General features: G+C 37.8%; 1 protein-coding gene across 8 annotated transcripts in view; it reads right to left on the bottom strand.

The window, feature by feature from the left end:
- The window catches only part of LOC5577644 (homeobox protein GBX-2), a 129,472-nt gene that overhangs the window by 15,512 nt on the left and 95,035 nt on the right, over positions 1 to 18,925 (bottom strand). For all 8 annotated transcript variants that reach the window (XM_021838145.1, XM_021838151.1, XM_021838148.1 and 5 more), the window contains 2 exons: positions 11,223 to 11,829; positions 10,804 to 11,165 (listed from right to left, as the gene is read on the bottom strand). In XM_021838145.1, coding sequence (XP_021693837.1) covers positions 10,804 to 11,165; positions 11,223 to 11,718 — 858 coding nt within the window. In that variant the 5' untranslated portion in view covers positions 11,719 to 11,829. The remainder of the gene's footprint in view (positions 1 to 10,803; positions 11,166 to 11,222; positions 11,830 to 18,925) is intronic.

Here is an 18,925-nt window from a genome sequence, read left to right on the forward strand (position 1 = left end):
TCATGCCGCATTTTATTGCCTCACACAACTACAATTGTAAATAGAAGGTGCTTACCTTTTCGATTGTAATTCAGCGGCAAGCATTTGTGTTTTGGATCCCATATTGCGTTCACTACACTTCCACTAAACAAATTTTTATTCACTTTCCTTAAAGGAACACATTTCCACCGGGATTTCAATATTTATAAAGTTTTATCAACCGCATCACTCAAAACTATTATGGCGATGGTTTTCACTTGTTGCGAATCGACGTCGCCACCGCACACTGAGACATGCCTGTGTTTATAGTCTAAAGTATCCAACTTTTTTTTCTGTTGTATTCATTTTCAGTGCGGAAAGGTTGGGCAAAGCATAGAATCTTGAAACTCATACGTTGTTTGTTTTTCGATTCTCTCAAATTACAGAAACCATCTCTACGAAGCATAAAATCATACCAAGTGTTTATCAATTTGGACCACCCAAAATAATTGAAAAGCTCCACAGTGCGATGCGTCGGGATGCGTCGTGACGCGTCTATCGTGTGTGCACAATCATCGCGATCGTTGAGCGCAGTGATGTCAGAGTTGCTATCTGTAAAATCATAGCATTTAATGTGGATTGATCACAAAAATGATTAAAATTTTATTAAATCAGTAATCTTATGATGGAAAACTATTTGCAAAATAACAAGTTTTTATAATATGCAGCAAATGTTCCGAAAACAAGCATATAACAATTGGTAGAAAAATCTGTCACCAATCACCTGGCAACACCGTCATCCCTTGCAAACATAAACCGTACCGATGCATAACAAAAATATGCGATAAATCCAATAAAATACAGAGAAATTCCGTTGCCCTTCATTAAATTGTAATGTTTTCTTTTGATATGTACGATTGAACAGTTGATTTTGATTTCCAATACTCGTCAATCTACTAAATTTCCCATGTGTTTACATAAAAATATGCTTAACACAAATGTTATATTTTTTGTTTGTTTGTTTTGAAAATATACATGGAAAGGCGACACTACTACTGTTACATCAATGATGATTCTAATGATTCTTTGAGTTACACGCCGCTTCACCTTAAGACCTGTGGATATTTTGCAGATCTAATTAAGAAAAATGTTTTGACATATTGAAGTCAAAAATTTCAAATTTCGAGTTATCTAGTTGTAGTATCAAGGGGACGATATGACATTGAATGTGTACGGTTCTTCCGAAAAACTCATCGAACCGTTTTAAGTTACGAAGCATGTTTCGACAAGATGATGGTATAGGGAGCCGGATCCTATTCTTGACAACTTTGATTCACTTTAGCAGCGGGGTCTTTCGAAAACTACTGAGCTCAAATTTGGCCACAATGTGCGCCGTATTGAAGTGCTTTTTTTCTGCAATATTTCAGACATTCGACCGAAAAAAACCCTCCATGCTAAAGTGAATCATGGAAGTGCCCAACTAGTTCTGCATTGGACTGAGAAATACAGAATCGCTTTAATACCCAAATGATCATTTTTTTTTCAAAATGATGCAGATCAAACTGCAAATGAATAGTCTTAAGAGACAGTGTAGTAGATAAGAAAGAATGAGCGAATAAATTAAGGAGATATTTGATCAATCAAAAATATATTGACAAAAATGCCGAGAGGGTTAGAACTCGGAAGAACAGTTAATCAGGTTAAGAAGGTTACATATCAGATCACCGGTTTGTTAACCATCTTGAAATGTATAAAATTATCGCAATGATGAATGCCAAAAAGTTTTTGGGAAAATGGGCTATTCGGAGAAACGAGGCATTCGGATAAATAGCATTCGAGGAAATGGCACTCGTGGAAACGACATTTGAAGAAAAATAGCACAACCTGATAAAACTGTTGGTACTCATGATTACAGTGTGAATGAGGACGGCGTGTGAAAGAGTAGAAAGAATCTCGGGGTAGTTCAACTTTGTTTAAAATCAAGGGAGATGAATCCAGTGAAGCAAGATCTTGAAAATGAACTCAAGCAGTCTAAACCCACATGATTATGGATTCATTTTAATAAAGGTACAACTCTGAAAGGCTTCCAATTAGTAAATGTTACACGAACAAGGCTTGTAGTCCTTCATGAATTTAGAATTGTCGCTCAACGTAGTACAAAAAAAAAACAAATTTGAAAAACTGCATTCCACTGTCACCTGAATGTCGTATCCGAATCCAGTTCTATTCCACGAATGAATCTAAACACTGGAATCAATCAAGCCGTATAATCTTTCCGTCAACCGAACTCCCAACGACAACGAAAACCTCCATGTGGAGGCCCCTCTCATAAATCAATTCGCTCCCCTACCAACTGCACCCAATATCGCTGATGGAATAAATGCCTTGTCCGCCGGTTGTTGTAAATGAGACAAATCACGCCACTTGAGCCAAGAGATCCAAAGTCAAAACCTCGACGAATCGAAACGTCTCCTCAGCACTCGCACAAAAGGTGCCGGTGAAAAATGTCGAAAATGCAACAATCCGCATCCGTCGTCTGTTCCCTGGGTGATGACGCCGCACGGTGGTGCGACTTCATACAAAAGCTGGACAAAACTTCAAAAGTGACTTAAGTCGATTGAAAATGATGATGTAAATAAACAAAAGTTCAATTTCCAACTATTCTACTGGACTTGCTCTTCTAGACATAGAAAAACATTTGACTTTGCTTAATTATCTGTCAAATCATACACATTAAGTTAATTAAGACTTCCTGTAAGAGTTGGTATTACTCAAGGCAGCATTCTGGGACCAATATTATACAATATTTTCATATCTGACTTACCTGACTTACCTCAGGGGTGTACAAAAATCTTTGTTTGTGGATGACACAGGCTTCTCCGCCAAAGGACGAAGCCTGCGTGTCATCTGTAATAAATTGCAAAAAAGATTGAATATTTTTTCTTCATATTTGCAAAAATGGAAAATTTGTTCTAATGCTTCCAATACTCAACTTATAATATTACCACATTAACCAAGAGCTCTTTATTTGAAACCTTCAAGTAGACATGTAGTCTCAATGAGAGGGGTTCTAATGAATTGGTCAGATGAAGTTAAGTATCACTTTGCTTTCATCTGCTGTCGCGAACGGTTGCAGCAAAACCAGCCGCTCTTTGTCACAGTTCAAGGTGTGCTTCGGTACAGTCGATATCAAGGACACTGTGAGGTTTGCATTCCCTTCGGGATCTGCGCGGCCATCATATGAAGGAATCGCCAAATTTGTGAAATATTTAGATAAAAAAAATAAAAAAATATAAATCCACTTATAAAATAACTGAACTTTGTCTTAAGAACAAGCTTTTGATCTTCAAACAAATTTTCAAGTCAGCCATGTTGTATACTGTTTCAATGTGGACAAGCTGTTGTAATACCAGGAAGAAAGCTCTGCAGAGGATTCAACATAAAATTTTAAAATCGATTCATAAATATATTCTTAATATATTTTTTTTAATCGTCGGTATACACATGTTCTTAATGATGAAGAATCAATCATAAATTACCAAAAGAAAAACAAAATTGGACTTTTCTTGTGAAATTCGGATATCTGGTCCATAGTGCCTGGATGATGACGCCCTTAGATGCAAGACCGGGGGGATTCCGAGCGGCTCCGCAGCTAAACACAACACTCAACACACAACATCCACCAGCAGCCCAGAGAGAGAGACATTATAAATACGATGCGGGGTGTTGAAAATGTCAAACAAATCCACAGCCACTCTCTCTTGTCGGGGCCGCGCGATGTCCCGCAACTCCGCAACGTGACGAGCAGATGAGCCGCGTGAGATGAGCCAGGCCAGGGAAAATTAGCTTTTGAGTAATTTATTCCTTGACACACCAATTTAGACGATTTAGACTGTAAAGGAAACGACGAAAATGAGCCATTCGAAATGATGAATAGTGGTAAAAATAGCATATTTTGTTGAGATCTTTTTATATCTGCCGGTTTTTATGATTGTTGGAAGCCGAGCTCCGAACTTGCCTCTCGTGATCGTGCTGTTTCGCTCTAACGACCGAGGCGAGGAAGAGCACTTGGTGAGGAACGAGAGCGAAAAAATAAACATTTCAATTTTAATTTTATATCCTCTAGTATAATACGTCTTCGTCAGAAAGCGACCTGGCGAGGCGGTGCTCTTCTTGCGCCTTTTTGGAGTTTTGCAAACAAGACGTTTTTGGTGCGGCAGGAAGAGCTCTAGGCCAAAAATCGTCTCAAAAAATAATCATCGTCGAGTTGAACAAGGTAGGGCCAACGATGATCGGGAGATCTCGCCGTCGGATGCCATGGATGCCAGATTTTGGCTTAGGATGATCATTTGATTAGGTAGTAATCACAAATGTTACATAGTTCTTTGCAGGTCTGCCTCCTCCTAAGTGTTCGGCACCAAATGTCAATACTATTCGCAAAGCAAACAAACAGACTGGATCTTGAAAAAAATCTTCCAATGAAAAACTCTATCTGTAAGTATATTTTTGAACTTTCACAAGAAGCTTTGTTGATTTCAGTAAATAGTTTCAAATAACTTTTTGACATTGGGTAGGTGTACCAGTTATGGACATAGTGGTTCCCTATTTCGCCATACGTGATTACTTTAATGTTTTCAAATTTTGAAAATTGTTGTGTGTTGTAGAAGTTAGATCTAAGACATATCTTGATGTTAAAACATTCAAAAAGATTTAAAATGTGAAAGTTAACAAAATTTCACATAAGGCCAAATAGGGAACCACTATGGCCATAACTGGTACACTTTCCCTACTTGACAAACTCCGTAGTGGTTTTTGTAGAAACCGTCAATTTTTTTTTTTTTTTTTGCCGAATCTCTGCATCTTTTCAAGTCCTTTACAGAGGTTAGCACCAACGAGCGCTCAGTAAACTTTTTTTTGGACGAGATCTCAGCAAGCATGGTAGGAGCTGAATATTGATAGTAAGCAAGCATGGATGTGTTCGAGAAGCACGATGCTTCGATAAAGCACGATAAGATCGCCAGGCGGTCATTGTGTGTGTAATTTCCGGTTTTGCATTCCGCCTCGGCCGAAAGTTACCCAGGCAAACGGGCCTGCCGAAGTGAGGTTATGAATATGTTGAACACGGTTTTGAGAAAGTTAATTAAGAAGAATCACAACCTGTCTTCTAAAACTGTTTTAAAATTACTCCACTTTTTAACATATTTTTACTGTGTACATGCAATCAGCTCGCGATAAAACACTAGGTAGTTTCTATCGTTTCCCACAAAAATTGTATGGCGAAATGATAAACCGTTTCATTCAGTTACTTACGACGTTTTTGTATCAGTGTAAAATCGACTCAAGTAGTGTTTTGTTTTGATACGTGGTTAAATAACTTTGTCTCGTCATACAACTAAGCAGCGAAAGTAATGTTTAGGTTGCAAAAGTTGGAAATCATACTTTTTCCGTTTTGTAAATCGGTAAATTGGTATTTGGAGATTTCTACAGGAGTTTTCAAAGCGATTTCTAATATTCTTCCTTCAGCGATTCCACTAGAAAAAAATATGTACAAGGATTCTTATACAGAATTTTTGAAGGCTTTCTCCAGAAACTCTTCCAGAAGTTATACTAGGACAATCTCTTCAGAGATTATCCAAGACATTTCTCTAGTGATTTATCCACAATTTCCTCCGAGAATCGCTCGAGAAATTCTACCAAAAATTCCTCGAGGTTTCTCTAGAAAGAAAAACGCTACATGACCTACTCTAAGGACTGCTCCACATTATTCTTCAACGATTCTCCAAGAATTTCTCCAAGGAATCGTTCTTAGCCTCCAAAAATCCTCCGGGGATTTCTTTAACAGATCTTCCATGAATTCCTGTAGGAATTTCATCAGATATTAACCTAAGAATTTGTCCAGGGATTTCTTCCAGTACTCCTCCACGGATCACTCCTGGGATTCTACCAGGTATTCCTCCAGGAATTTCATCGGCAATTTCTCCAGGTATTCATCAACTCACGAATTCCTCAAGAATGTCCTATGAATTTTCCCAGAGTTACCACCAGGAAAATCGTTACTCAAAGGATTTTTCTCCATGGATTCCTCCAAGGATTATTCCAGGAATTTCTCCAGAATAATCTCTACATGGGTCCTTTTCCGGGATTTCTCTCCGGATTCTACCAGTAAAATCTCTACAGTGATTCTTTCTGAGATATCTCCAAGGATTCACCAGGAATCCTTCAGTAATAAATGTATATAATCCCTCTGTCCCTTATATGATTTCTACAGGAGTTTTTTCAGAGTCACCTCCAGGGATTTCTCTAGGAACATCTCTATAGGGATTCCTGCAAAGATTTCTTCAACTTTCCTCAGAAACTTCTCCAAGGATTACTCCAGAAAAGTTTCTACATAGTTTCCTCTAGAAATTGTTCCAGTGATGAGCTGTTAGAGATCCGACTGTATATTTTATTGAAATATGCTTTTTGTCTACGCAGTGTTCATTATAAAAAAAGCCAGAAAACAAACACTGCGTAGTCAAAAAGTATATTTGATGTTCCAAGGATATCTTTAGGACTTTCTCCATAGGCTCCTGCCAGAATTTCTCCAGGTATTCTTCCACGGATTTAACCGGGGATTCGCTAGGGATTACTCTAATTTTTTTTCTGAAGATACCTCTAGGAATTGTTCCGGGAATCCCTCCAGGAACTTATCCAGGGATTTCTCGAAAAACTTTCTTGAGGAGTCTCTGAAAAATTGCGGAAGAAACTCTGGAGGAATCCCTATTCTTTTTGATGGTTTCCCTGGAGAAATTCATGAACGAATATCTGTAAGAATTTCTATAGAAATACTTGGAGGAATCCCCGGAAGATTTTTTGGAGGCCCAGAACGCATATCTGAAAATAATCAAGGGCAATCTCTGGATGAAACCTGAAAAATCCTTAGAATAATTCATGTAGCGATTTTCCCAAAGGAATTGCGAGAATTCCTGAAGGAAACTCTCGAGGAATCCCTATAGGAATACCTGAAGTTATTTCTTGTAGGAACACCACACACGATTCTGGTGGAATTACCGGAACAATTCATGATAGAGTTCCTGGAGGAAATCTCAGGAATAATTCCTACAAGAATCTCAAGAAATCACTGAGGAAATTCTGAAGGAATATGTGAAAAAATCTTTGAAGAAATTGAAGATCTGTGCAATAATTCCTGGAACAGCTACCTGAAAAATCATTGGATAAATTCCTGGAGAACGCCAGTGAGGATTCTACTGGATGAATCTATGGATGAATCACTGTAGGCATCGCTAGATAAATGCCTATAGAAATATCCCTGTAAAAATTCATGGAATAGTTCTTGGAGGAATTCCTTTAGGAACTTCTAACAAAATTCCTAAACGAATTGCCGAAGGTATTTCTAGAACACTATCGGAACCGGTCTGGAAAATCTGATTGCGAACAAAAGTGTTTCCGGGAGGAACCTCTAGTAAAACTGTTGGTGGAATCCCAGGAGAAATAGCTGTAGGGATTACGATCGAGATTATCTTAGAAAAATCCTTGAAGAAGTCTTCGAAAGAATTTCTGGAGAAAACTCTCGAAGGGTCCCTAAAAATATTTCGAGATGAGTTCTTGGAGGTATCTCTGAAGATTTTTCTGAAGGTTTTTCCGCGATCAAATGTATTTCTATTAAGTATGCTGTTTTGCTCAAGAAAAGTAAAGAAATTCCTTGACAGAATGGGTTACAGAATGGGTACAGTCTTTTGAAATGACATTACTTCTCAACTGCGTACTGCGATCAAAGAAACGTGATTTTATTGATCATTTCTTGGAAGAACTTTCCCACGCACCGAGATAGGTGATTACTTTACTTGTCAGCAGCAAATAAGCTTTACATAATGGGCGGTATGAATAAAAAGCGTTGAACTTTACTACATGTAGCATCTACTCAAAAACAAAATCCACCAAGTTTACTACACTTTTGGTATGAATAAAAAACCTTTCGAACATGTAGTACCTGTACTACTTTCAAACATCAAGCGTGAGCTAAAATAAGGGCGTAAGTCGCATGATCGATTTCTCTTCATCGATCCTCTCTTCTGTGAATAAAGGTGACAAGATGTGGGTTTGTCAGCATTATTTCACCCCAGGACGCAAGATTGCATCACTGCCTAGCGTTCTGAACTGAAAAAAGGCTAACAAACGTAATCGATCATGAACACAAATTCATGTAGGTTATGTAATTTTACACGATTTGAAGTGTAAATTTCGCAAAAACCATTCCCTTTATGTGCATGTAAATTTTATAATGATTTGACAACAAGGATTTTTCTGAGAATTTTGGAGTTTTAGCTAGAAATCTGTATTCTATGAAGGAATCTTGAGATTACAGCAATTGTGGAATTATAAAGTTCCTAACAGTTTCAAGATTCCAGTACTGAGTATTTGATGATATAGCGGTAGAATTTTGAGCTTCCTCTGTGAATTTAATAAAATAACAGTAAGTTGAACTCCGATGATGGATATGGGATTCTTAGTAATTCTGTGGTATTCCCGTTATTTCGGTAGGTTTTCTGATAGTATCCCTGGAATTATAAAAAATAAAAATAAATTCTCACAATAGTGGTTGAGTTAAGGATTTTTTTTTTTTTACATTTTTACATTCAGACATTCAAAGGTTTATACTATAATTGAAGATTTCCTCTGAAATCGCAACGGAATTGGAAATCAAAGGGATTTAAAGTTTACAAGAATTCCAAAGATTCGGACCAGAGTTTGCATCACTGAAATCTCAGAGATTCTTCCAGAAATACCATCTTGAAGATATCCGAACAATTTCAAAAGAATAATAGCCAGATCAAATACCGGATTTACAATATTCTCAAAATAATCCCAGAATGGCTTCCAGAATCCCAAAATTGTTATAACAAATCTAGAATGCCTGTCAAAAACCCAGAATTACTAAAGGGATTTTAAAATTTCTAAGGAAATCAGAGAATCTGGGATGTCAGAATTCTTACTTAAAATTAAGAATTACTTTATAATTACCTGAAATCCATCCGACATCCGAGAATTCCTGAGAAACAACATAATAATCGTAATTCCTCTTAAGATACTCATTACGATAATTATGTTCAATCTGGCAGAACATAATTATCGTAATGAGTATCTTCGTACCTGCCACACGATTTTCACGTATGTAAAATGGTCAATTGACATTGAAAGCTCAGTTAATAACTGTGTAAGTACTCATAAAAAAACTAAGCTGAGAATTAGGCCCTGTCCCAGTTGGGATGTAACGCTAGAAAAAAATACCACATCTCTCAAATAAATTCAAAATTCCTTACCGGAATCTCAAAACTCTTTTCGAACACAGACAAACAGACGTAACACTTAGAACAAATCCCGATCAAAATCATAGTCACGATGACATGTACGCCCAATGCTGAAATCGGTGTGTTTGGCGGATGGACCAACAGATGGCGGTAGTGTGTAAACGTCAAACGCGAACAAAAACTATGCGAGCGCTGCTGGTGGTGGATTGGCCACCTACCATATATATGAATCGGCCGTTAAAAAGGTGGTCGATGGACATCGGTGAGAGTGTGACGTCTGTTTGTCTGTGATCAAAATTTCTACGGAAATCTCAAAATACTTTTCGAAATATCAAATCTGACATCGTTTTCCCATGATATTTACTCAAATATTAATTATTCAATTAATTTCTACAATCATGAGCATGAGTAGCAAGCTCTGAAGCTAACTACCAATAGCTTTGTAGTAAATGCTACCTTTGTTCATAGCAACGCGTTGTTTGCAGTATGTTCGAAAGGTACAGAAAGAGAAATTACACAAACTTGTTCCACTCATGTTCCGCATACAGCGTTCACTATCGATAATGTAGTAAATCCAACATTACTACATTTTATTCATACCGCCCAATGTGCCACTTTTTTCTAGCGCCGATCCTAGAGGTCGCTGAAGGTTACGAAAATGTTTGTTTTCAAAATTAGGAAAAGTCAGAAAGTTTCAGATATTTAGCTCTTTTCTCTACAAAGTTACAGCTCCTTAACTGTGCCGATTGGCCAAAAATGACTCAGATGCACAATGACAAATCTTCACCACATTGTGTGGCAAAAACAAAATTTTCGGCATCACTGCCACCAATCCCGCCCTATGCCGCCATACCCACCGAGGAGAGTGGCGACTTAACGCTAATGAAGCGAACCTCATAAATGATTTAAGTGTCGTTTCATGTTTACCGCAGTTTGATTTTTTGACAAACTGTATTATAAGCCAACCGCGCGCGCAGGAAACGCACAAGCTAGAGCAAGATTTGGTCGGGAAATCGCTTCTTTCGCTGCCCGGTAGCACGTGATGGAAAATGGCATCGTAAATAAGACGGGGAAAAAAATCCGCTGCCAAGAGCACTCACTTTGTGCTGAAAACAGCTCATCATTTGTGTGAGCACAAGCCGAAAGAAAGGATTATGGAGAGCAGCCGGTTAAATTATACAAATACGCCATATCCGAGAGACGGAGTTCGAGGAGACGAAGGCGATCCCGAGCGATCGTCACGCGGCGGGAAGAGAAATGGATTTTATGAGCTTCTGGGTCATTTGATTGATGCTCGGAATCGTTTTCGTTTCTCGTTTGATGGAAAAGAACCTCCACTGGATTAACATCGAAGGCGGCCGTGCCGCATTAAAGGCGAAATAATAAAAACAAGATATTAAAAACATAGTTGGCATGGCGTGGATTAAATATCGCATTCGTAGCAACACTTCAACAACAAAGATGATTGACTGCAGTCTTCACATTTAAACAAGGCTAACTAGATCATACCACCGCTAATTAAGCTCACAATACTCACTTGTGTCTCCGTCACATTCAACAGCTTGGCCATTTCGGTTCGCTCGCTCGATGAGAGGTATTTCTTCACCTCGAATTGCTTTTCCAACTCGAAGATCTGCCGCCCGGTAAAAGTCGTTCGGGCTTTCTTCTTCCGCCGGCTGTTCCCATCCTGCTGGCTGTCGTCTCCATCCCCGTCGAGATCTAGCGCTTCGGTGCGGCTGTTTTTCTTGCCACCTCCCAGCGATGGCACTTTATGGCCACTCGTCGAGGACGAATCCTTCATCGAGTGCTGCGATTCGTTTGACCCGTAGATTTCCGACTCCGCATCGGTTGAGTGGGTCCTTTCCCGACTGACCGATCGCACCGATTCCTGTGTAGTTTCTGTAAGGGCGTGAGATTTTGAGTGATTATTGTAATTGTTAATGGTCACTGAATTACCTTCTTCCAAATGCTTCTCGAATACCCTTTCCACTGACGGCTGAGTCGTAGGTTTAGAAATGCATAAGTTCAGCGGTTGATCATCGTTGTCTTCTTTCGTTGCGTTGAGGCTTTGCAACAGATATGGCACCATGTGGTTGTTGTTGTTGACGGGTGGTTCGACGACCTTCCCCGCAGATCCCTTCCAGCCAAGTATGTCCATGATCGAGTGCGGAGTTGGCTGCTTTGGTGGATTGGCATACACGTGGGGGTGCCACTTGCCATTGCTGGACCAGTTAGAGGTGAAAATGCCATCTAGGTTTGTACTAGGGTGCCACGAAGAGTCTTCGCCATTGCGGTGATTGGAGGGCGATGTACTACTAATGGCCGAAGATGGAGGAACTGGAGGCTGTGGGGGTGACTTTCGATCGGCAACCTGTGCCGCCTGTGTGTGGAGATCGGGAGTGTTGGTAATGCAGACCTGGTTAACCTCGCGAACCTCTTCAGCCTGTGTCATGTCGCTCAACGGATGCCACGGCTTTCGCTCGGAGAGAAGTCTTTGGTCACCTATTGTTTACTGTGGGGGAACGTCAGACTGGTGGTGAGTTGTTCGTGGTATTCCATGAATCTGAAATAATAATTTTAGAAAAGATGAACAGGTTAGTAAAAATGTTTAAAATAAAATTGTAGATGTCTAAGTAATAGTAGTGAGACGAGAGCAATATTTCTTAGTCTAAAAGCTTCCAGGATTCTCAATCTCAATCTCAATATCAATATCGCTTTCGAGCTATTGGGAAGAAGCTACCAAGCTTCAGATAAGAAGCTACTGAGCTTCTGGGAAAAAGCTACCAAGCTTCTAGAAAAAGCGACCAAGTTTCTCGGAAGAAGCTTGCAAGCTTCTGAGAAGAAGCGACCAAGCTTCTGAGAAGAAGCTTCCAAGCTTCTGGGAAAACGCGTCCAAGCTTCTGGGAAGGAGCTTCCAAGCTTTTGGGAAGAAGCTTCCAAGCTTCTGGGAAAAAGCTTCCAAGCTTCTGGGAAGAAGCTTCCAAGCTTCTGGGAAGAAGCTTCCAAGCTTCTGGGAAGAAGCTTCCAAGATTCTGGGAAGAAGCTTGCAAGCTTCTAGAAAGAAGCTTCCAAGCTTCTGGGAAGATGCTTCCAAGCTTCTCGATAGAAGCTTCCTAGCTTCTCGGAAGAAACTTCCAAGCTTCTGGGAAACAGCTTCCAAGCTTCTGGGAAAAGGCTTCCAAGCTTCTCGATAGAAGCTTCCTAGCTTCTCGGAAGAAGCTTCCAAGCTTCTGGGAAGAAGCTTCCAAGCTTCTGGTAAGAAGCTTCCAAGTTTCTGGGAAAAAGCTTTCAAGCTTCTCGAAAGAAGCTTCCAGCTTATATGAAAAAGCTTCCAAGCTTCGGGGAAAAATCATTCAAACTTCTGGTAAGAAGCTTCCAAGCTTCTGGGAAGAAGCTTTAGCATTTTCAGCTATTTTGCGTCTTCTGAAATCTTCTTCAAATTTCAATGATAAGCACTGGAAAAATGCTGTGCATAAATATTTTGGATAGTTTATTTTTATATATTTAGTTCAGTCTATAGAGTAAATTTATCACTTTCCAAGATTCTTAATTGGTAGACCATGGCAAAAAGTGATTAAACGTTTCGATTCACGTTCTTTGATCTGCAAAACTCGCAATAATTGTTCCCTCTGTGATTACATGGCTTCTTAATTGATTCGCTCACATTCGCACACCCCAAAATTTCACCCCTTATTTAATGTCCGTCGAAAATGGTTGTTTGTTTGTTCATATGCTTTGCTTCCGTCCAACAGCAGCACACGCCAAGGCACAAACGATGACGCCGTCCAATTTAAACATCCCATCAGCAAATTGCAAATGTGTGGTGCGAATCGTTTGCTAATCCTTTTAATTCCACCACCCGCTTGCAATAAACTCGGCGGCAGGCAATATCGGGAATCCATCGTGCAAAAATACACTCCCAACACATTCCGCCATAAATCCAATTTTCATTACAAAACCACCCAAATGACTGACAGCGATTAGCTCGATGACGGCCGGATGAATAATTTTTTTTCGTGTCTCTGATGAATTCCTTCGAAATCTATACTTCTCCGGGTGCAGAAAACAGTATTTTTAATCTTCATCCTAAATGATTTATTTTTTCGAAAAGCTTTGAACCTCAATCAAACGAACGAAACCAAAATCGGACGGCCAGTGACTGGAATTAAAGTAAAATATATGCATTACCCATTGGCGTATGGAACAGGGGCCAGGGGTTCAGACCAACCTTTCTCCCTGAAATTTTGCACAATACTGAATATGAAATTGAATAGTAATGACAAAAAGTTAGGGGGAACGGGTTGAATTTGTACCCACAATTTTCATATAAATAAAAGTAAAAACAAAAAAAATCCATAGATAATCCTGTCAGATTTTCTTTGAGGGATTGAATAACATTTTTTTAGGAATTCCTCAAAAATAAAAAATAAATTTCCATTTTACATTACCATTAGCATTAAGCATTTCGCACAAATTCGTAGGTGGTACAGTCCTAGACCATTGTATGAGGGTTGTCTCCTTCCCGCCCGTTACCAAAGTCAGACATTTGGGACTAACCTCTTACTCTTAGACAAGATTAGCGCATCCTCCAATAGTCGAGATCTGTCCTGGCCACGTCCTTGCGAAAGCTGGGGAATGGGAAAGGATGATTGATTGAACACCTACCTAAGAAAGACGTAGAGAACTCTACGACCTCTCATAAGTGTTACGGGATGTTGTGGAATGTTGATGGAATGTTCTGGCCGACAAATGGTTAATATTTACGCATTGTGATCATGCGCTGCTGATCGGAACAAACTCATCAAATTCCTTTTTCGAGACTCCTATGCAACCCATTGCTCCTCTAAGGAGTGTATCGAAAAGTAGTCGGTAACTTTCAAAACAGTCTCAAAAATAATGGGTTGAACATACAAACAATGTTTTGATCAAAAATGCTTTACAATGTATTTAAAAATGATGATGCGGTGATATTGTTTCAATAAAGTGGCATTTTGCATGATAATTTTGCAAATTACTAACAGATGTCGATGAAAATCTTGCACACCTCTAAAAAAATTGATATGTTAAAAAATGTGTTAAATTTTAAGTAAAAATGATTTTTTTTATGCTAATACATTCTGTGCCACAACTCTCATGACATAGTGTAAAAAATGTTTTGAAAAATTCATTAACAAGCATTTAAGAGCAAATACAAAAATCGAAAAAAGTCGATTTTCAAGGACCTCGTTTTTTTGATTTTGCTAATATCGAACGATTGTAATGAATAAAAAATTGTTTTTTGATTGGAAAAGTTTCTTTGCATATTTATGAAGTAACGTTAGCAAAAAATGTTACTCTATATAATTACCGCTGTATATGACAGAGCTTCAAAAGTTGATTAAACAAAAGTGACTTTCTTCAACCGACCTTGTTCCAATAATTACGCTTTTTTAGAGCAATAATTTAGTTTTTTGAATTTCTTTTACGTGCTGTGTGAAGTTAACATATTTTCTGATAGAATAAGCTTTTCATCCTATTTTGTTTGGTATACATTTTGTTCAATACAAATCATCGATTTTTCAGAAGACACTTCAAAAATGTAATTTTGAGCAAGATTTTATTTTCCATGCTCTATAAACCTTGTTGTTTTTATATTAAGACTGCATATTATTCAATATTTTTTTAGCTACTTCAATTTTTGATGACATGATGAAGATTTGCGTGAAAAAAGCTTTCAAAAAGATGTACTATGCTCTGAGATATACCGTTTTGAATGTTTGCGACTACTTTTCGATACACTCCTTAGTAATGAACAAAAGCATAAGCCGTAACTTAGCCCATCAAAATGCACGAAAAATCGACAAAAAACTTCAATTTTTGAATCAACATGTTTTACACACAGAGGAGAAAAAAAAGACACCACAAATCATCTTCAGATATGATCTTCGACAAAAAAAAAACACTTTTATCACTTTAAAAATCATGTTTTCACAGAACATTTCCACGTGACATAGCACCATCCGCCGAAACTAATTTTCACCAGCTGAATTGAGAAAAAAAAACGCGAACAAGGTAAACGTGACACAAAATTCAAAACGCCGCATGGCTTGCTGCTATCTTCGTTAGTTTGGATATAAAAAATCCATTTTACATTGCTTTAAAATCCCACTAGATATTCACATCAACAATCATTCAAAGAAATCCATCGGAAATTAAAAAAGAGCATTCACACAACACGCAAGACTTTTAGACTTTAGTCACGAAAGAGAAAAAAGAGACACACACACCACCCACTGTTTGAGACGATCATAGTGTGTCACCACTTGTAACATTCGCTGACACACTCTCATTCTGATGGGCATACAGAAACAAATGTACTCCATTGTCTGTACTATGTTTGCAACCAAAAAGGGGTATTAATAACTGAACAATACCTAAGTATCCATATGTTATTGCGAGTTATTTCTTCCTCCTCGGATACCGTCGTCGTCTGCGAGATTTGCTGCTTTTGAACGCTCTCTCACCACATTACAATTGAGTGAGTTAATTTTAACTAACATTCATAGGGCTTCCTGATGAATCTTTATCATGTGAATGTGATAGTAGATTCACTAAGCAGAAAATGCTGCATGCTGATTGGCTTTGTAAAACGGTATATCATTAACTATGGCAACGACTGGAGTATGGTCAAAACCAATCCGAATATGATTCGATCAGCTTGTTCGGATTAAAATCCAAACACTGTTAAGCAACATGACATCACTGAATGCATTATTTAAGATTTCAGAAAGTAGCCAAAAAAAAAAACAATGGTGATCAATCTAGTACTAGGTACTAAAATCCGATCCGAGAATCAAGGTCAGTGTAATACCTGAACCGTTCGTTTTTACGGATGAATCCGATACATGCTAGACAGTTAAATGTTCCAAAGAATCATACTGGACACAGTCAAAAATATTTAAATTTAAACGACTGGTAAATCATGTTTGTTGTGAAAATACATTGATTGAACTGAAATTATAATGTAAAATGGAGTTAAAATCAATGAACATAGTCGGAGCATGAAAAAACACACAATATTACATTTTTTTCGGCAAGATATTACGACACAATGTGTTTTTAAAGCGTTCCGTAAAAATAAATCCATTAAACTTACTTTTTCAATAGATAAAACTTTAATTTTCAATCAGCATGTAAAATTAAAGCATTCAACATTTGGTTGACAAAACAAATATGGCTGACGTGCTGCTTCTCAGTAAGTTTATCGCGAAATACTCGAAGCTATTTGCGAATCTGTGGCTCTATTGGCGGTTGGAAACCATTTAACTTATAGTGCAAAGTATATTTGAAAACAAACTGGATCTTGCTACTTCTCAGATACCGATGTACACGAATCTTTCGACACCGACGGCGTTCATCTTCCGTACTTTTATCAGCAGCAGATAGATTAAGAACGAAATGCAATGTGCCGTCTTGATTTTTTCGATACGCTTTACCGGAAATCGTGTGTCGTGTAATTATGTGTATGGAAACAAAATGCAATAAAAATGTGCTAAATGATGATGATGCGATGATCGCTTTGTGTTTTTTTTTCTTGACTCCAAACGCAGAGGAGAGGAGAGCAGGTCAAATCCAGGGGAACGAATTGAAAATAATCAAAACTGCGCGTTGCGGTAAAATTCAACGACGTTTAAATTTACACGACATTCCTTTTTCATGTAGTGTAAATTTAAAACATGATGGAAATTTGTGTTTATTTTCATGCTCCAAATATGTGCATTAAAATATACTTAATTTTACATTATTATTTTAACTGTGGATGAGATATCTATAAAATCGAGAATAGGGTCTCAAACGAATCGAAATGCAAATAAGTAAATGCACACGTTTAAAGACAGTTAACAAACGTCTACAAGATGGCCTACACTCTTAAAAATAATGAAAATTACTCTAGACGTAATTCTGGTTATGACTGAATGACACATGATGTAAATGATAAACCGACACAAAAACGTGTCCTTGAAGATGTATTGAACAAAAAATGTAATTTTACATGTTAAAGGACACAAAAACGGTGCAACTGTGATCGACAATTCCAGAATCTGACACTAACGTATTTGAAATTGGACACTAATTTACGTAATTCGGCTCGCTTCTTTTATGTGCATCCCAAAAGACGTAAATCACATTATTTTTTGGTACTGTGTATGGAAACATGTGAAAGTTTTTGAAGCCGGTTTTTGGATACATACTAATGCATTTTTACCTATTACTGAATATGTGTGTAATCTCTTGGCATTGAACTGTCAAGTACTGTAAACAAAACAGAGATATTTTGAAACAAACGTTTATGAGTTGTTCGTAAAGGAAGTTTGCTCCTCGCGAGCAAACCGGGGAAACAAATTGCGGAGACTGTGGGATTTCACTTGGCCACTGTTTACCGCATGAAACGTACTCTTCATGATGGTACAAGTCTACATAAGCCGGCAAGATGGCATCCGTGGTTGGCACGTTCTGCAAGGGTGATAAAATACAAAAGTCCAGTAAGATCGATCCGAAAATTGGTTAAATATGCTAATATCTCGAAAACCACAATTAAGTGGTTGATCAAAGATGACTTGGGTTCAATGTCCAAGGCAAGAGAAGGATTCCACGGAGGCATGCAAGTCGATTCTGATCGACCATTTCAAAAATATCTGAAACTTTGTACAGTTTTTCAGTTCCATCCAAATCGTCATTTTCCGATATCAAATCTTCAAGTTGAGTCACGACTAACTTTTCAAAAGGGTGTATGTGAAAATGGTTCAAAAATATTCAAAAAGCTGCACAGCAAAAACGGTTCGTTCGATTGTTAGACAACTAAAGAAACAAAGTTAGACAACTAAATAAAGATTCCAAAAAAAATACACACAGTAAACAACATTTTTTTTTTGCATTAAAAACCATCATTTTTGTCACAAAAACTCAAATATCTCAAAACCCTATCGGAATACCAACGTAATTTTTTGAGGGAAAACGGTCCATTATATTAGCTATCTACCATAAAAATGGTGATGGTAAGCCAATAAACAAAAAAGTTATGACATTTCAAATATTTCACAAATTTGACACTTAGTGAAATTTTTTTTTTTTTCATTGTTAATTTTTTTTAGGACCGCAGTTTGTTGCTGAATTTTTTGTTAAGGGTACCACATGAGGTTAACAAGTTGTTTTCATGATATTTTATTTAATTATTCATAACTATTATAGCATCTATTAGAAAGTTAGAGGCGATCCAGTGTTGTGATCTAAAGTCTTGATAGTGTCATATTTTTTATTGTACGTAACTGAAGAAAAATTCTCTCAATAGTGTTGAAACCTTTTGATAAAAAAAACCTATAAGAAATCTAATATTGAAGACAAAAGCTACAAAAAAAGTTTTCTATACAGGTATACGACTAGTTTACCTGCAAAAAGTTTACCTCGTAGAGAACAAGGCGGGTCTATACCCAGGTGATCTAGTATACGTAAAGCAGGTCGGTTTTCTCGGCGCTGGTTTTCTCCACAAAGTTAAAATCTGATTACACCTGGGTATAGACCCGCCTTGGTAGAGAATAGACTTTGTTAATCATATTTGGGAGAAAGCGAGTAACTTCAACAACATCAAAAACATGATAGGTACATACCATGAACATACTCAC

This window comes from Aedes aegypti, chromosome 1, assembly GCF_002204515.2.
Source record: "Aedes aegypti strain LVP_AGWG chromosome 1, AaegL5.0 Primary Assembly, whole genome shotgun sequence".
NCBI classification, from domain to species: domain Eukaryota; kingdom Metazoa; phylum Arthropoda; class Insecta; order Diptera; family Culicidae; genus Aedes; species Aedes aegypti.